Below are 20675 nucleotides of genomic sequence, written 5' to 3'. Positions count from 1 at the left end.
ACAGATCTACTCAGCTGTTCATAGCAATAGCGGAAAGAATGAAAGGTCTCCTCATCTCTGCACAGAGAATCTCATTGTGGATTACTTCTTGTATAGGGACATATTACAAACTTGTGAACATCTCACCCCCCGGCTAATCTAACGGCTCACTCCACAAGGTCTCAAGCCCCCCCACTGCTTTTCTAGTGCAAGTCCTACTGTTCTTGGAGATGTTGCACATCTCCATTCCATGACCTGCCCTCCTACTCCTCTACATCGGAGTTGGATGGAAAGGAGGAAAGAAGGGTTGTGGGGTCACCTGGATGCTTTATACTGGTGCTGTGAGTACATGGCACGAGAGGGTGTTTGAGCTGCTCCAACGGGTGCCGCGAAAGGAAAAATGTCCAGCGACTGTGCTCAGGGCATGCATACATCTACAGTGGAATAGACACGTGCAACACATCTTGAAGGATAACAGTTACAGAAAGTTAGTCACCATTTTTTTTTTAACCTGCCGAGACCCATAAACCTCCTCCCATGGCGCTCCATGTTGTTTCTGGGGGCCATCTTGCCCTATTTTCTCACAATTTGGGCAAGATCACCATGGACTGTTGGGTACTGGAGATCATCCACCGCGAATACGCATTTGAATTTCTCTCTCTTGCCCACATCAGCCCTTCCTCTGACCAGCCCAAGTGGACCCTTTCCAGCAATGAATTCTCCAGCAAGAAGCAGATGCCCTTCTTGTGAAGGGAGCCATACAGCAAATAGCACCTCCCTACCTGGGAAGAGGCTTTTGTTCTCCATACTTCCTCATCCCAAAGGGCAGACACACTGCCCCATTCTCAACCTTTGACTACTGAACATCTTTATCAGGAAATCCAAATTCTGCATGGTGATGTTGGCATCAATTATCCCCTCTTTCCCTCAGGGGACCTGGTTCGAGGCTCTTGACATGAAGGATGCCTACGTCCATAGAATCATAGAATATCAGGGTTGGAAGGCACCTCAGGAGGTCATCTAGTCCAACCCCCTGCTCAAAGCAGGATCACTTCCCAACTAATTAATCCCAGCCAGGGCTTTGTCAAGCCTGACCTTAAAAACCTCTAAGGAACGAGATTCCACCACCTCCCTAGGTAACCCATTCCAGTGCTTCACCACCCTTCTAGTGAAAAAGTTTTTCCTAATATCCAACCTAAACCTCCCTCGCTGCAACTTGAGACCATTACTCCTTGTTCTGTCATCAGGTACCACTGAGAACAGTCTAGATCCATCCTCTTTGGAACCCCCCTTCAGGTAGTTGAAAGCAGCTATCAAATCCCCCCTCATTCTTTTCTTCTGCAGACTAAACAATCCCAGTCCCCTCAGCCTCTCCTCATAAGTCATGTGCTCCAGCCCCCTAATCATTTTTGTTGCCCTCCGTTGGACTCTTTCCAATTTTTCCACATCCTTCTTGTAGTGTGGGGCCCAAAACTGGACACAGTACTCCAGATGAGGCCTCACCAATGTCGAATAGAGGGGAATGATCACGTCCCTTGATCTGCTGGCAATGCCCCTACTTATACAGCCCAAAATGCCATTAGCCTTCTTGGCAACAAGGGCACACTGTTGACTGATATCCAGCTTCTCATCCACAGTAACCCATAGGTCCTTTTCTGCAGAACTGCTTCCTAGCCATTCGGTCCCTAGTCTGTAACAGTGAATGGGATTCTTCCGTCCTAAGTGCAGGACTCTGCACTTGTCCTTGTTGAACCTCATCAGGTTGCTTTTGGCCCAATCCTCTAATTTGTCTAGGTCCCTCTGTATCCTATCCCTACCCTCCAGCTTATCTACCACTCCTCCCAGTTTAGTGTCATCTGCAAACTTGCTGAGAGTGCAGTCCACGCCATCCTCCGGATCATTAATGAAGATATTGAACAAAACCGGCCCCAGGACCGACCCTTGGGGCACTCCGCTTGAAACCGGCTGCCAACTAGACATGGAGCCGTTGATCACTACCTGTTGAGCCCAATGATCTAGCCAGCTTTCTATCCACCTTACAGTCCATTCATCCAGCCCATACTACTTTAACTTGCTGGCAAGAATACTGTGGGAGACTGTAGCAAAAGCTTTGCTAAAGTGAAGGAATAACACATCCATTGCTTTCCCCTCATCCACAGAGCCAGTTATCTCCTCATAGAAGGCAATTAGGTTAGTCAGGCATGACTTGCCCTTGGTGAATCCATGCTGACTGTTCCTGATCACTTTCTTCTCCTCTAAGTGCTTCAGAATTGATTCCTTGAGGACCTGCTCCATGATTTTTCCAGGGACTGAGGTGAGGCTGACTGGCCTGTAGTTCCCTGGATCCTCCTTCTTCCCTTTTTTAAAAGATGGGCACTACATTAGCCTTTTTCCAGTCATCCGGGACCTCCCCCGATCACCATGAGTTTTCAAAGATAATGGCCAATGGCTCTGCAATCACATCCGCCAACTCCTTTAGCACCCTCGGATGCAGCATATCCGGCCCCATGGACTTGTGCTCGTCCAGTTTTTCTAAATAGTCTCAAACCACTTCTTTCTCCACAGAGGGCTGGTCACCTTCTCCCCATACTGTGCTGCCCAGTGCAGCAGTCTGGGAGCTGACCTTGTTCGTGAAAACAGAGGCAAAAAAATCATTGAGTACATTAGCTTTTTCCACATCCTCTGTCACTAGGTTGCCTCCCTCATTCAGTAAGGGGCCCACACTTTCCTTGACTTTCTTCTTGTTGCTAACATACCTGAAGAAACCAGTCTTGTTACTCTTAACATCTCTTGCTAGCTGCAACTCCAAGTGTGATTTGGCCTTCCTGATTTCACTCCTGCATGCCTGAGCAATATTTTTATACTCCTCCCTGGTCATTTGTCCAATCTTCCACTTCTTGTAAGCTTCTTTTTTGCGTTTAAGATCAGCAAGGATTTCACTGTTAAGCCAAGCTGGTCGCCTGCCATATTTACTGTTCTTTCTACACATTGGGATGTTTTTTTCCTGCAACCTCAATAAGGATTCTTTAAAATTCTTTAAAATGTCCATATCGACATTCATCCAGTCCACTGGCAATTTCTCTGTTTCCATGTAGGACACCATCACCACCAACTCCGGGTCATCCCTTTCTACATAGTGGTGGCTTGCTGGGTCTTTGCAAAGGTCCTCACTGTCGTCGTGGCACAGATACACTGCCTCTGCTACTGGTGTACCCCTACCGGGATGACTGGCTCTTTGTTGCGCTATCGCGACATGAACTCATCACTGCCATCCTAGCCCTTTGCGCAGTCCTGATGTTTTTAGGTATTTGCATCAACAAGGAGAAGTCGGTGCTCATATCTATGCAGACGATCAACTTTATTCGGGCGCAGCTTGACTCCATCACAGCACGAGCCTGGCTTCTGGCAGCCCACTTTGCAATGCTGATGGCCATAATTATAGACCTACGCCACAATCCATGCATCATGGTTCTCCCATCATCATCATCATGGTTCTCCCTCCTTGGACATATGGCAGCCTGTACCTCCGTGACACCGTGTGCACATCTGCACTTGCATTGCTTCCAAAGCAGGGACTGCTTGGAGGCCAGACTCATTGTGCCCCAGTGCTGGCCTCCCTCGCCTGGAAGACCAACCCTTGCAAGGTCATGGTCGGTACCCCCTTCACCCCTCCTACCCCACATGCCACCATCACCACAGATGCCTCCTTTGCTGGTTGGGGGCACACCTGGACCATCACACAGCCCAGGGTGTCTGGACGCCTCGAGAGGTCAGGATGCATATGGAGATATACCTATCTCATAGAACTGGAAGGGACCCCGAAAGGTCATTGAGTCCAGCCCCCTGCCTTCACTAGCAGGACCAAGTACTGATTTTGCCCCAGATCCCTAAGTGGCCCCCTCAAGGATTGAACTCACAACCCTCGGTGTGGCAGGCCAATGCTCAAACCACTGAGCTATCCCTCCCCTTTAAACATGCTAGAACTGAGGGCAGTCCATTTGGTGTACCAGGCATTTCTTCCTCTCCGTTTCTGCCACGTTCAATTCCTCTCAGACAACATTGCAGCAGTTGTGTACATCAAAAAGCAGGGCGGCACCAAGTCTCTCTCCCTCTGCTCCGAATCCATCCACCTGTGGAACTGGTGCATCAAACACCATGTAACACTTCAAGCCACCTATCTCCCGGCACTCAAAATTCCCTGGCCGACACGCTCAACAGGACTCTCTACATCAGTGATGACTGGGAGCTACATGATGGCATATTCCAATATCTCTTCCACCAATGGGGCATCCCATGCTGGGATCTCTTTGCCACTCACGAGAACTGCAAGCTGCCCCTTTATTATTCCAGGGAAGCCTTAGGGAAAGACTTGCAGGGTGATGCTCTTCTCCTCCCCTGGTCGGATGACCTCTGCTACGCCTTTCCCCCCCTCCTGCAAGTACTACACAAGGTCCACCAGGACTGAGCTACCATAATATCCATATCCCTGTTCTGGCCCCATCAGTTTTCGTTTAGAGACCTCTCCACCCACAGACCACTCTGCCTTTGCCCACTGCCAGATCTACTCTCACAAAATTGGGGGACAATCCGCCATCCCAATCTGGGCCCTTTTCACCTCACAATCTGGTATTTGGATGGGGGTGCTCCACCCTGGTTTGGCAAATCCTTACTCAGCGCAGGAGAGTATCCATCAGAGCATGCTACCGAGCTACATGGAAACACTTCACCTCATGGGCCACCTACATCACCACCCACTGACTGCAATATCCATACCTCTTATCGTTGACTACCCTCTCAATCTCAAAACATCAGGCCTTGCCCTCAGCACTATACAGGTCCACCTGGCAGTGCTCAGTGCCTTTCTCCTCCCAGTAGATGGCGCCTCTGTGTTTACACACACTACCACTGTCCGTTGTATGAAGGGTCTCCTCAATACTTTCCAGCCAGTACTCAAGACCACTTCCCCATGGGACCTTAATCTTGTTCTCTCACCCTCACAAAGCCTCCCTTTGAACTGCTGGCAACATGCTCCATCTCTCCATGAAGATGATGTTCTTGGTTGCCATCATCGCAGCTTAACAAGTCAGTGCACTGGTGGCCATGATGACTGACCTCTTCCCCCTCCCCCCCCAGTGTCCCACAAGGATAAAGTTTCCTTATGCCTACACCCTAAATTCCTCCAAAGGTAGTGTTGGAGTTCCACCTCAATCAGTCCATCCACCTACTTGTTTTCTGTCCCAAACCACACATCTCCCAAGCAGACAGAGTCCTTCATTCCCTCAATGTCTGCCACACACTAGCATTCTATCTATGCAGGACTCACTGCTTCCGCACATTGCTGAAACTTTTTCTGGCTACTGCTGATCTCTCCAAGAGCCAACCCTTCTCTTCCCAACGAATCTCCAAATGGGTCTCCTGGTGCATCCGCAAATACTACACACAATCCAATGTGCAGCCACCAGACAGTCACTCTCTACAAGCAGCCACATCCGCCTGCCTCGTGGATGTCTCCTGGCAAGCTATCTGTTGCACAGCAACATGGAACTCCAGCCACACATTCACGTCCCACTATGCCATCACCCAAGCAATGGCTGCGGACGCAGCAGTAGACCATGCCGTACTGCAGACGGCACTTCCTATCTCATTCTCGCACCCTGCTCCACACTGATCACTGCTTGCTACTCACCCACTTTTGGAATGCATGTAGGGCCCATCACTCAAAGAAATGGTTACTTACCTGTAACTCGGGGTTCTTTGAGATGTGTGGTCCCTATTTGTATTCCAATACCCGCTCTCCATCGCTTCTACTGCGGACTGGACTACTCAGTGGTAAGAGGGACACAGAGAGGTGTTGACCCACACAACCTATTATACCCTGGGCTCTGAGCACGACAGGATGCACAATGCATGTGTGGTTCAATAAACACTGCTAAGAAAACCTTCTGGCTCAGGCATGCAGCACATGTGCGCACCCCCCACATTTGGAATACAAATAGGGACCACACATCTCAAAGTACCTCCTCTTCTTGGTACTGGCCTCCAAGTCAACTGGACCAAGATCTTTGGATACTTACTAGCTAAATAGCAAATGACACCCCAGCCAAATCTCCAGCTTTAGCCATGCAACTGGAAGCAGTTACCACCACTATGGTAATTCGCTCTAGTGTTACTTCTGACATGGCTACTGAGAGGCTTCTGGTAATATGGGAGTTAGGAACTCTGACTGAACTTCACTGATTTCCTCTTTTCTACTTATTAGCTTGGGAATTTTTATAAGACATCAGGCTTGTTTAAATATAGTCACTAAATGCAGAGCTTGTAAGACAATTTTCATCAAAATTTTGGGTGGGGCAACATTCTGCTGGGCACTAACTCAGAGCTGTGAGGCAACCAAGTCAGTTCCAAAATCCTTTATCTGCAAGTGGCAGAATGCGCAATTACTATAGAGGGAACACAACACGCCTACTCCTAGGGATTGTATCCTGCCTTCCTGTTCCAGAAGAACAAGGTAACTAGTCATGGGGGTTGGACGGGCGAGTGGGAGACAGGGAGAGAGAGGGAAGAGATGCCAGGAGAACATTTATATGTGCAGTGGAATTTGCTGTTTCTCAGATTTGTACTAGAAAAACAACAATTGAAGAATACAGTGTAAATGTAGACTATAGACTTTTAAAGAGTAATGTTTTTTCCACTGAGTATTTAAAATTGTTTTGGTCACTGATGCTATCAGATTTTTTTATCTGTTCATTGGAAAGGTGAACTGATCCCTAAAAGGCAGCTTGGGAGAGCCAGTTGCTCCTGAACCTTCATCATCTTTCCTGTGCTCTCTAAATTGCACTGTGTTTTTCTGACCAGCTTTGTTAATTTCAGATTTGTTTTTTTTTCTTGTTTGATTGCGAACTGTAAAAATAAACCGTGTCAAAACCAAACTGGTCCCGCTTTCTTTTTTTAAGTTACAATACTCTTTAAATGAAGCATGTTTGCAGTGAAGAATTAAGTGAACCAGTGCCCAAAGCCCCCGCTCTCGCCTACTCAACTGCCAAAACCCACTGGCTTGCATCTCCTATTTCTCCCTCCCCCAGAACACTTCTGTAACCAATGCAAGCACCTTAACATGGAAAATTTAAGGTCAGTAAGATAGAAATTTAAAGCTCTGCCCATTGCTGAATGCACCTGAATCTGCCACTGGCTTTCCAGGGTGCTGCCATGTTCAGCAAGAGCAGGTTAGAGCACAGAAGGGCATAGCCCTACGTATAGCCAAATAACTTAGTTCAAGTATAGGGTGAGTTATACATTTAACTTCTGTCACACGCTCTTCTTCCACACCTTACTGCTTGGGCAACAGGACTTTATTCTTCTCTGCTAGAGACAGTTCATATGTAGCTGTAGAAGCCTTCAGGGTCCAAATCCCCATTGTTAGAGGAGGTGTGGGCCAGGGATGGCATTTGCTATGATAAGGCTACTCCAGCCAAACCTCTGAAGCAGTGAAACAGCTGCTCAGGCTGTGTAAGTTTAGGAGACAGCAGTTGCTATTCCAAGGTATGTATGAGGAGAAATACAGCTATGGCGATGAGCTAAGAGCTGGGTGGTGGTTTTGCCTGTCCCCTTTGGGGCACTGTTTCTAGAGCATATATTTAAGTTTACATAGCAGGACTGCAGAACAGTCCATTAGCCATTTCTGCAACAAATCTGGAAAATGAGACATTAGCAACCCCAGCATCCTACTTTACCCTACAAGTGACAGATGTAACCAAAAAGAAAAGAAAAAAATTTCAGGCCACATGTTAAGTTGAGTTTTTGTAATTGATGCTTTAGCAAAGGCAAGACTAGGCTATACACCTAATGACATTTGGCAGGCATTTTGGTATAGTCACCTCACTGATTGCATAGTCCATGCTGGACTTGCTTTCACAAACATGAAAATGGCAGCCCAAGACAGATTTACCTTCCTAAGGAAAACACAAAGGTGAGCACTATGAGGCAAGTATTTACATAACATCCTTTTGTGCTGGGGCAGTCTTCCATTCTGAGCTGGTGGATCAGGTTCAGTTACTGTTAGAAACATGACCTCACCACAAGTATCTAGCTGATGAACTAGATAATTCACTATAGCTAGAAATAGCATCCTTGCTAGGCCCACCCTGCACAAGACATGTCCAGACGCATTAAATTGGTGAACTAAAAAGCATCTTTACTGAAAAGATTTGCATTGTGTGGACTCAGTATCTTATCCCTTCTGTTCATGTAGCCCTGCAAAGTTTCGACAGCTATAGGACAGTATGCTGACTTTTATTCTGGTTCATATATTATTAGAAGTAAGTTCCAACAGTAAGACCAAATTCTACCTTCAGTTACATCTGTATAGACTCATTGAAGAGAATGGGGACTGAGTGTACAAATATAATTAAAAGTAGGATTTGGCCTATAGGAGGAGAGGTTACTTACCCGTCCAGTAGTTGTAGTTCAAAATACGTTGTCCGTATGGATGTTCCACTGTGGCTGTGCCTTCTTGGAGATTTTTAGTTAGTAGCATCCACATGTCTGTGCCAGACAGTATATTGGAAGGGGGGGACACCCACTATCACTCCCATTTCCTTCTCAACCACGCAGTCCAGACAGAGGAGGACTCTGGAGCAGAGGGGAAAGGAAGGCGGGTAATGGAGCACCCACCAGGACAAAACATCTTGAAGAACTCCAGTTTCTGTACAGATAAGTAACTGCTCCTTCAAATTATTGTCCCCAAATTAGGTGAGTCCCGAGCAGTGCCCCGATTATGGAGATGGATGCTGAGACATTCAGCAGAATTTGGAGAACATCTGCACGAGAGGCTGTATCTGCTCCTGAAGCATGAAGGATAGCATAAGGCTAGGAAAAGATGTGCAGATGACTAGGTGATATCAATTGCAGACATTTGCAAAGCTATGTTCTTAAGTAGGGATAGAAAGGTGGATTATACCCTCTTGGGATGGGCTATCAGAAGCTTTGTAACACGTTAAGATGCATCCTGATAGACAATCTATGTGGAAATCAAAGCTCCCTTCATTTTTTCCTGCAAAGGAGACAGACTTTAGGGGAGGATCTAAAGGGTTTAGTCCTGTCAAGATAGAAGGCACAGCCACAGTATAGAGACTGGCTTATTTCCTTCACATATGGGTTTGGGGTAAAGACCTGGTAATTCAATGTTTTCATTGATGTGGAAGTTAGATGAGACTTTAGGTAGGAGTGATAGGCCGTCTGCCCCACACTGGCAGAGAAGGAGTTAATAGAGCGCTGTAGATGCTGTGTGGGAAGCAGCCAATAGGAGAGGGGTTGCGAGGAAGAGCCAATTGGGGCCCAGCAGGCCTACATAAAAAGAGCCATAAGGCAGAGCAGGGTCTGTTCCTGCTGGGAGTCCAGGGAGTAAGGTCTGCGACAAAACATAAAAATGGCCATACTGGATCAGACTAAAGGTTAGTCTAGCCCAGGTGGCCAATGCCAGGTGCCCCAGAGGGAATGAACAGAACAGGTAATCATCAAGTGATCCATCCTGTCACCCATCCCCAGCTTCTGGCAAACTGAGGCTAGGGACCCCTGGAGGGCTGAGAGAACTGTAAGCACTTTGGACAGTGCAGTGGCTGGTTCCTGCAACTGAGCAGCTGAGTGCCCTGAGATAAGGGCAAAGGTCCTGGGGCCATCGGGAAGTGGCCCAGGGAAATAGAGCAGCATTGACCAAGATTACAGAGCAGCAGCAGGAGGCAGCAATTTAGAGGTTGGGGCCTGGAGTAGTGGGCAGTCCCAGGTCCCCCCCACTTGCCACTGGGAAAGTGGCTCGACTGTTGGACAGATTCCCCTGGAAGGGGGAACACAGATGGCGACCTACCTGGATGGCGGAGTCGAGAAGCAGACGCTGCAGTTTTGGGAGCTGAGAGAAGAGCCATAGGCGAGAGCAGAGACTAAGTGACGGTGTGCAGACCGTGGATGTGGGCGTTGGCCTCGAGCTAATCCCCAGCATGACCACGAGGAGGCACCAGTCTGTTGATGAGGACTGTACCCAGTGACAGTAGGAAGGAAGGATGGAGATGTAGAATCACTGTCATGGTAGAATAATGTGTATGGTGGATCAGCCATAAGTGGTCCCAGTTCCCATGTTCCTGGCTGAAGTGATGGCTACAAGAAATGGGGTTTTGAATGCCAAGTGTCGCAGAGAACAACCACCCATGGGTTCAAGGAGAGATTTCCTCAAGACATTGAGAACTAAGTTAAGCTCACATGGTGGAGTGGGCTCCCTTACATGAGGAAAAAGGTTGGATAAGCCCTTGGTTAATCTTACAGTGTTGTGTTGCAGAAATACTGAAAAAACTCTTCAACTGGTAGATGAAAGGCTGTAATGGCAGCAAGGTGGATTTTATGTTTAATGACAAATGCAGGTTTTAAGTTCAACAGCCAGTCAAGAAAATAAGAAAGGTGAGACTCAGAAGGAGATTGATTTCTGGAAATGATTCCTCTTCTGCAGGTAAGTTTTTCTTGTGGTAACTTTTCAACACCACACAATAGAACAATCCCTGTTCTACACCCGAGAGCCATGGCTTTGAAGGATGGGTAGGAAAGATGGGTGGGCCAAGGTGCCTGATTCTTGGGTAAGCAGGTCTACCACCAAAGGAAGACAAAGGCATGGATTCAGAGACAGGCGAATCATAGACTTTAAGGTCAGAAGGGACCATCATGATCATCTAGTCTGATCTTCTGCACATTGCAGAAATGAGATCTGGGAACCATACCTGCCTTAGCCAGGTTGACGCTAGGAGGATAATTACTGCTTTCTCCTGTTCCAGTTTGTTCAGGACCCAGCATAGCAACAGTGTTAGAAGATAAATGTTAATAGAACTCGAGGCCAGGATTGGGGAAGGTATCTCTTAGCGAGTTATGTCTGAGACTTTCCCTCAAACAAAACATCAGCATTTCATGTTGAGAAGCATCGTAAAGAGGTGTATCTTTTGGGGAGCTCCAGGTGAAACAGAGCTCCTGAAAGGTAGGATTGCTTAGCTCCCCACTCATGATCCTCACTGAAAAATCTGCTCAGGTGTTCTGGAGACCTGGTATGTACATTGCTGAGATGTTGATTTGGTGGGTTATGCCGCAATTCCCAAGTTTTATTACCTCTGCACATAAAGATTGGGATCTTGCTTCTCCTTGCTGTTCATCATGCCCCTTATTGAGTGGTCCTTGATCTTGGGTAGGAAATGAACATGTGTACCAAACTGCCCTGACCTCACGGAGATTGCTGTGAAGTGACTTGTGCCTTGTGCTCTTAAGTCATAAGCACATAAGAATGGCCATATTGAGTGCGACCAATGGTCCATCTAGCCCAGTGTCCTGTCTTCCAACAGTGGCTAATACCAAATGCTTCAAAGAGAATGAACAGAACATGGCAATCATCAAGTGATCCATCTAGCCCAGTGTCCTGTCTTCCAACAGTGGCTAATACCAAATGCTTCAAAGAGAATGAACAGAACATGGCAATCATCAAGTGATCCATTCCTTGTCATCTAGTCCCAGCATTTGGCAGTCAAAGCCTGGGGTCACATCCCTGACAATCTTGGGTAATAGCCATTGATGGACCTATCCTCAATGAATTTACATAATTCTTTTTTGAACCCAGTTATACTTTTGGCCTTCAGAACATCCCCTGGCAACAAGTTCCACAGTTTGGGTGTTGTGTGAAGAAGTACCTCCTTCTGTTTGTTTTAAACCTTCTGCCTATTAATTTCATTGGGTGACTGTGGGGCTTGAGTTATGCGAAGGGTTAAATAACACTTTATATACTTTCTCCATCCATTCATGATTTTATAGATCTCTATCATATCCTACCTTGGTTGTCTTTTTCAAGATGAATAGTTCCAGTCTTTTTAATCTCTCCTCACGTGGAAGCTGTGCCATATCAATCAATTTTTTGCCCTTTCCTGTACCTTTTCCATTTGTAATAATCTTTTTTGATCTCGGGGGATCAGAACTGCACATGGTATTAAAGGTGTGGGCATACCATGGATCTATATAATGTCATGATATTTTCCTCTCATTTTCTATCCCTTTCCTAGCATTCTGTTTGCTTTTTTGACTGCCACTGGAGAGTGAGCAGATGTTTTCAGAGAACTATCCACGATGACTGCAAGATCTTTCTTGAGTGGTAACATTAATTTATACCCCATCATTGTGTATGTATAGTTGGGATTATGTTTTCCAGTGTGCATTACTTTGCACTGATCAACATTGAATTTCATCTGCTTTTTTTTTTGCTCAATCCCCACGTATTGCGAGATTCCTTTGTAACTCTTCGCAGTTCGGTTTGGACTTACAAAATTACTCAAGATAGTTATCATCTGCAACTTTGCCATCTCACTGGTTTACCCCTTTTTCCAGATCATTCATGAATAATTTTGAATAGCATTGGTCCAAATACAGATCCGGGGGGGACCCTGCTATTTACCTCTTTCCATTCTGCAAACTGACCATTTATTCCTACTCTCACAAATCTTGAGCAAGATATCGTGTCAGCTGCACCAAGACAGACCTGCAAAGAAGCTTTGATGGTCAACTGACAAACAAAGATGAGGGCTGGGAAATGGTCCTTGTAGTCCTGTGGCATTTGGTCAATAAAATGAGAGAACATGCTATAGTTCGTGTAGTCATATTTTGCCAAGGTTCCGTAGTTGTAGCCAAACAATTCCAGGCGCTTGAGATCCTTGCAAAGAGGAGTTGATCTGGACTGATGTCTGTTTCTCTCAACCGCACTGACCACCAGAGAATTTGGGGTGAGTTAGGAGCAAAGGTACTCTGAGCCCTTGGCCAGCATGTAGTACTTTGTGTCAGTCCTCTTACATGTAGGCAAGATGGTAGGTGGTATTTGCCAGATGGCATGGGCTGGTGACAGGAGGACATTGTGACAGCTATTGTGACCACATGCAGTATCTTTGGGGCAACATTGTATTAAGCTTATTAATTATGTATTACTGTGATTGTATGCAACTGTGTGGGGTGGTGAAGGGTTGCCACAGTGCTGCCAAAGAACAGTCAGGGGTGATTAAGGTGAATCACTTAGGTTGTAAACACCTCCAGCGAGCTACCACCGTCTGGTGAGGCCTGCATATACTGGTTGAAAACTGGCTTTTCCAGGGACCAAAGACAGGGCTTTTGATATAAAATGATGAGTAAATTGTCAGGATCTTCTATCCGGGGATTGGGGGGGGGAGGTGTCTAGCCCCCTGTGGAAGGATTGAAAAGACTGATCTACTAGAGCCCTAGAAGATGGATGACTGCTGGGAAGCTTTAAAATGTGTATAAGAATTTAAGATATATTTGTTGTAATGTTTTTACCTTACCAATAAGTGTCCTTGTTTAGAAAGCTGTGTGGTAACTCATAGCCACTAGCAATACTGTTCCTAGCCCTCAGAGAAAGTCAAGAGCAGGGGCTCTTAGGCAGACTAGCTTGCTGGGGATAGTCCTGTGCAGCCTTAAAACTCTTCTGGCGGAAAGGAGTGGGACAAGGGGTCCTGCCTTGAGACAGGTGATGGCTGTAGACCTGATTGCTACCTGACTGTCAGCATTAATAGACAGGGCTATCTTGCCTTGATAAGATATGCACAGTATCCACTAATGAATGGTGGGGTTCCTGTGTCTTCTCTAGGAGAATCTGTAAAGTCTTAATCACTCTTCCTTAGTTCTTGAAAGACTAAAATCAACTGCACAGTAGGAGAGAATTAATTAGAAAGGGGTGCCTCTTCCTCTGCCTTTAGCTCCTGTTCTACTGAAGCATCTTCCTGGAGAAAAGGGTCCTGGGGTACTCGCTGTTCAACTTGATGAGTCCTCTATAGAATTAGTCACCGGGCCACCTCTTCCTGCAGCCCCCATTGGCCTAGAACGGCGAACCACAGCCAGTGGGAGCTGTGATCGGCTGAACCCGTGGACACTGCAGGTAAACAAACCGTCCCGGCTGGCCAGCAGCTTTCCCTGATGGGCCGCATGCCAAAGGTTGCCGATCCTTGATGTAGTGTCTGACAGCTAAGCTGCAAGTGGTTAAGAAGGAACTGGAGCAGCAGCATATCTGCCTCACCCCATATACCCTCTGTCTGAGGCTGTATAGCATGCAGGCATGGATCAATGAACACTGCTGATGAAACAAGTCTCCAATCAAGAGTGCACGTCCCTATGGGTTCTCCACATTAAGTGTGCACACAGCCAATAACTCAAAGAACCTCTATTACTGGCAGTGAAAGAAGACCAGAATGACAGATTCTCTATGTAAAACTGGCCATTAAAAAAAATAAAGCCACTGCTGTGAGGTCTAACATAGGAACCTCATACTACTATACTTTGCCACTTTCCAGACTAGAGCTGCACTTCAAGTGCAGGAATAGCAGCTCGTGAGGAGAACTAGGCCATTAGAAGCATGCCTATGTTTACAAATGCTTTTACAAGTTGGCTTCTATATAAGGGAGCCAGGTTGAGGGGAGCACAACAGCCTGCAACCTTCTTCATGCTTCAAAGTTGTATCTGAGCATGCACTGTGAAGTCAGCTTACTCACGGCAAGGCAAATCATCCTCCAGGGTATTCAGGGAGTCATGACGAAGCTTGAAATGAAGTCTGTAGGAGCCCTGCTGAGAAATTTGGCTTCAGGGTCAGACTTAGTTGGTGAAGTTAGATTTATGTGAACTTCCACTAGACAAAATGCAAAAACTTGTAGACTGGGTTCTATTTATAATCCTGATTAAGTGATTAGAGTGCTGCTTGCGTTTTCTCTGATTACACTCTGGTACTGGAAATCAACGCCGGAGCTCATGTTACAAAAAGGGTATTCTTTCATTACGTGACATTGAGATATAACTTGGGCTACCAAGTATCTTAGATCATCACACAATATCCTGCTTGTTTTGTACAGCAACCTTCCTGCAGTTTAGAAACATATTGCCTTCCTCAAGTAGTGGAAAACTCCTGCAAAAATCTGTAGATTTTAGTTCTGAATAAGTATGCCAAACTGATCCAAGCTTACCATTTAAAGACGTGTGTACACACATGGATACCCTGTAATATTTTTTAAAAGGCATCTTGAAATTAAAATAGTAAGACATTTGCTGTCTGTAATAAGTGAGTACAAGTAGTTTACATGTATGAAAATCTTTATTTGAAAATACAAACATGATCCTTTAAACATTTAAAACAGATTTACACCGCAAACAAAAATAACTTACATCTTTTTGTACATTTTACATGAAAATCTGTTTAGCAGTAAAGTATTGCTGAAAACGTTCCATACCTAAATTCTCACTTACATTTGTACATTTCAAGGCACTACAACCTTATGATTTAATTGAGTAACAAATGTCAACTTGTCCAGTAAGCAATCTCTTGCCATAGGTAGGCAGGTGAGGAGACAATTTCAAGCTGCTGTGACACTATTTGTTTGAATATTTATGGAATGTGTCAATAGCTAACCATTGAAAAGGAGGAACAAACAAAAACATTGAATGCCCACAGATTAGTGCACATCACAGATCAAGTAACATTTATACAAGGTTTAAAAAAATTGGTTCCTTCTACATGGAGTAAAATACCCTATTCAGCGTCAAGTATGAACACTAAAACAGACTTTAGTATTCGAGAATGGACATCAATGAAAGGACTTGAAGTTTAAAAGGGCGAAGTTAAAGTTGGGGCAAATAAAATGAGGGGGTGGAAAGGAAAGAGGAGAAGCTTGTTTCAGGCATTAAGTAGTCTACGTTGTACACTAATATATTCGGCTTGTCCAATGAAACTACTCTAAAATACTGAGCCAAATCATTCACTCACAGCTACTCATTCTCTTTACCAATGATACCGTTACTAGATTTTTGCCATGAGAGCACAAGCATTCTCCTTATTTCCCATCCTAGCACAGGGACTTCAGTTCACAGATACAGGATGAAGGTGGTCAGTGCACTATGTATCAACTCTAGAGAGAATTATATAGTCATCTCTTAAAACCAATAGAGTACTTTAGAGAAGAACTTAAATATGGTTACTCTTCCATTAAGGAATTATGCAACATCTATAAATAAATATTTTAATCTATTTTACAAGCTATAAACTACTGAATAAATACAAAAAAGTTTTGTCATTCCATACAAATGCACTTCATTTTCTTTAAATAACCTAATGATTAATTATTTTGTAGCACAAAGAACTAAGTTTACTTTCTCTTGTGGAGGATTTTCGGGGACAAGACAAATCCACTGAATTTTTATACATGTGTAGCAGACCTGCTGCAGACTGTCCTTTTCCTTCTGCAAGTGTTGATCAGAATCACTCAAAGTCCTCTTCATAATCATAGTCATCCAAGTCTACATCAGCCAGATGGGATGGCATTTCAAAGAAAGGTCTTTTCTCCATCTGAAATTTTAGGACATTGGCCTTCTGATGGTCTACAGGATTCAGCTCTGCCTCATAACTAGAAAACAGACAAGGAATAAAAAGAATTAAAGAAGGGTCCAGAGTCACAGGGAAGTGCGTAGGCATTAGTGTACTAATGATGCACCTGCTTTAAGAGATTTACTTTTGACAAAATTTAAGCAGCACATAAGTGTAGGTAAAACTTAGTTTGAATATAGCAACACTCAAGGAAGTTACCATACCAGTTGTAACTGGCTAATCTCTAGGTCAAACGTTATGTGATTTTTGTACCCCTTTTCATAAAAATTACATCAGACATACTAGGAATTGAATCAATTAAAAGGACTCAAGCTCATAGTGTGCAAGTGGAGTACTTGTAGGTAAGAGCTAGAGACTGCCAAATGCACCACATACACGTACCTGACAAGAAACAAATTCCCTTCTTTAGAAAGGTAGAAATTAGATTTGGAGACGTATCAAAATTATGAAGGATAGTGAAGCTACAATGTTATTAAAAGTGGGCCTAATGAGGAGGAAGCCACAGTAACCCAGTGGTAGAAAGCGGGTGTTAAATCAAACAAAGCAGATGCTAGAAAACAAAAGCCAACTTCTTTCATTAATGACAAATGGCTACTTGATAATGCTAAATGTATCCAGATCAAGAGAATGATTTTCACTGATTTTGGCAGTATCCAGCAAGATCAGTTTCCGCACTGTTGCTTTAACTGGGCATCCCACTCCAAAATTTAGAGAATTCTAAGAAGTTTTCTAAATGACCCCCAGTTTCTAGCACCCAGGAAGCAGTGCATCTCATGACCAGTTTAAAAATACCTCATTTATCATGCCTCAGTCATTTTTTGAGCCAGGGGTATTTTAGGTTCACATTTGTCATCCAAACTACCACTGAGTGCCGTCATTCTGTACAGATGCTGTCTTTCTACAGAAAGCAGCACTTCTGAGCACTTACTGAGAACAGTTTCTCTGTCTATTGCCTCCTCAACAAGGAACAGCAAGGACAAGCTGGTATACAGAGACCCTAAAGAGATTCAATCCCCACTGAAGTTGGTGGGAATCTTTCCATTGCTTTCAATGGGTTTAGGATTAGACCCTGAAGTGGCATTATGTGGCAAATCACAAGATCATTCTTCTAGCAACTAACAGATCAAAGATTACCCCTCAGCCTATACTGTTTATATACCAGGAATCCACTTGACAACCCTAAAATAAAATGACATTAATATTAGAGCTAGTCAGAAAAAGTTAGGTGTAATCATTTTCCCTCAGAGAATTCAGCTTCATCTAAAATGAAATACTGTGAAATTGTGTTGATTTCATTAAAATGTCATACAGAAGAGAAAACAAAAAAAGTTTTTCACTTTGCCAAAACATCCCATTTTGACATTTCTGGGACAAAACATTTCAATTTTTCCTTTCAATAGGACTTTGAATTTTAAATTTTGTATCACATTATAATGTCAAAATTGAAATGAAACATTTCAATCAACCCCAAATTAATTTTTATTTCAGAATTTTCTTTCTGAAAGAGTTTAGAAATTCTAGGTTTCTTAATTGGAATGAAAGAAAATTTCAAAATCCTCCATGAAACAAAATTTCTGTTCTTCACACAACTCTAATAATTATAAATGTTAGAGAGATTTCAAGGGCTAGATGGGATTTAGCCACACAACTATGTAAATGTGCCTGTGCTGGAGTGGGAGAGGGTAAAGCTTCTACTTTAAACAAATTAAAAATGGAACACACCAGTCAATTTCCCCTGACAAGTGTGTAAAAGCCTTAAAAACTTAAGTGTAATTTCTCAGATCCACTGATTCTCACTTAAATTAACTGGCTCACAGCAAATGGTGCCGAGAAGACAGAATTCACCGACTAACACCCTTTCACATTATGTCCATCTGGTTACAGAACAGACTAGATCTGTGGGTAAAAATACTCATTTTAAAATCACCGAACAACTTTAGTTGGGTATCTGTGAAGGACTGTGCAATTACACAGTCCAGACAGAAAGCTTTAATGGTACTGTTACTATTAACTTCTTTGCAGCCTATTCCAGTCTGGGGCTGAAATCCACACTTGCTATTTGAGTTACTACTGAACAGCACCTGTCACACAGACACTCTGACTAGGAGTACTGGCCCAGATTTTCACAAGTTTTACAGGCACAATTTTGTGCCAGCAATTCATTGCATGGGGGACTGTCTGGTCAGCAGAGCTCAGTCCCTCCAAAGAAGCATCCCTTCTGTAAGTTTTTGCTCACAAAATGTATTTGTCTGCTAGCCAGAGTTTGGGAATGCCAATGTGAAAAAGAAGAGCTGAAAAGATAGCCGCCCCCACTTCCCTTCCACCATATACTTTGTTGATCAGATAAAGTACAGAGAGCTCAGTTACCCTTCTCCTTCCCTTTGAACACCAGGCTAGTCAGAATCAGCCAGGTGGGAGATACAACTTTCTAAGTGGGACAAGACAAAGCACTTTTGTTTTCAGTGGAACAAAAAGTGGGATCTAGAGAAAGACCAAAATCTGCCATTTTGATTCTAAAATACAAGGTAGAACTCCACTGGGAGCCCACAGCACGAAGGTAATTAAAGATGCCCTCCCCTATGGGATAGGCCATGGCTCCACCTGTCCTCCCTGGAGTGAATTTCCAGTAGGCCAAGCTGTCACAGTACGGTATACCAACAAGAGAATCTGGCCACAGAAAAATCCCAACTTTAATGCTGTTACCACTGTTTGTACTAGCATCATATTTCTTCAGGAGACCAGCAGCCGGGGCACACAAGTAGGTGACAGCATGGAAGCTGGCTAGGGAAGACAGAAGCAGAAGTCTTGTAGGAAGTTAATTGGGCTACAGGTCAGAAATCGACTTGTGAGAAGTCTTAAGAGCTGGAAAATTGATTATGACTGCAGCCGTTTGTATAGAGAGAGTTAAGCAGAGGTGAGATCAGAATTTTTTCTTGAATTTCTAGAAGAGAATAGTATCAGAGGGGTAGCCGTGTTAGTCTGAATCTGTAAAAAGCAACAGAGGGTCCTGTGGCACCTTTAAGACTAACAGAAGTATTGGGAGCATAAGCTTTCGTGGGTAAGAACCTCACTTCTTCAGGTGCAAGTAATGGAAATTTCCAGAGGCAGGTATAAATCAGTATGGAGAGAACGAGGTTAGTTCAATCAGGGAGGGTGAGGTGCTCTGCTAGCAGTTGAGGTGTGAACACCAAGGGAGGAGAAACTGCTTCTGTAGTTGGATAGCCATTCACAGTCTTTGTTTAATCCTGATCTGATGGTGTCAAATTTGCAAATGAACTGGAGCTCAGCAGTTTCTCTTTGGAGTCTGGTCCTGAAGTTTTTTTGCTGTAAGATGGCTACCTTTACATCTGCTATTGTGTGGCCAGGGAGGTTGAAGTGTTTTCAACAGCTTCCACCCCACCATCAACCTCAGCCTGGACCAATCTACACGGGAGGTCCACTTCCTAGACACCACAGTACAAATAAGCGATGGCCACGTTAAAACCACCCTATACCGAAAACCCACCGACCGCTACGCCTACCTTCATGCCTCCAGCTTCCACCCCGGACACACCACACGATCCATCGTCTACAGCCAAGCGCGGAGGTACAACCGCATCTGCTCCAACCCCACAGACAGAGACCAACACCTACAAGATTTTCACCGAGCATTCTCAAAACTAAGATACCCAGACAAGGAAATAGAGAAACAAATCAACAGAGCCACACGTGTACCCAGAAGCCTCCTGCTACAAGACAGGCCCAAAAAAGAAACCAACAGAACTCCACTGGCCATCACCTACAGTCCTCAGCTTAAACCTCTCCAACGCATCATCAGTGATCTACAACCCATCCTGGACAATGATCCCTCACTTTCACAGACCTTGGGAGGCAGGCCAGTCCTCGCCCACAGACAACCCGCCAACCTTAAGCATATTCTCACCAGCAACCACGCACCGCACCATAACAACTCTAACTCAGGAACCAACCCATGCAACAAACCTCGATGCCAACTCTGCCCACATATCTACACCAGCAACACCATCACAGGACCTAACCAGATCAGCTACAACATCACCGGCTCATTCACCTGCACGTCCACCAATGTTATATATGCCATCATGTGCCAGCAATGCCCCTCTGCTATGTACATTGGCCAAACTGGACAGTCACTACGCAAGAGGATAAATGGACACAAGTCAGATATCAGGAATGGCAATATACAAAAACCTGTAGGAGAACACTTCAACCTCCCTGGCCACACAATAGCAGATGTAAA

General features: G+C 44.7%; 1 protein-coding gene across 1 annotated transcript in view; it reads right to left on the bottom strand.

Moving 5' to 3' along the window:
• Positions 1-16291: 16291 nt before the first annotated feature.
• The window catches only part of PPP2R3B (protein phosphatase 2 regulatory subunit B''beta), an 86938-nt gene continuing 82554 nt past the window's right edge, over positions 16292-20675 (bottom strand). The window contains exon 14 of the mRNA XM_065417359.1: positions 16292-16436. Within this exon, the coding sequence (XP_065273431.1) occupies positions 16292-16436 (145 nt within the window). The remainder of the gene's footprint in view (positions 16437-20675) is intronic.

The sequence above is a fragment of the Emys orbicularis genome, chromosome 1 (assembly GCF_028017835.1).
Source record: "Emys orbicularis isolate rEmyOrb1 chromosome 1, rEmyOrb1.hap1, whole genome shotgun sequence".
Lineage (NCBI taxonomy): Eukaryota > Metazoa > Chordata > Testudines > Emydidae > Emys > Emys orbicularis.
The sequence above is the reverse complement of the archived record's forward strand: the minus strand, read 5'-3'. Positions and strand labels throughout refer to the sequence as shown.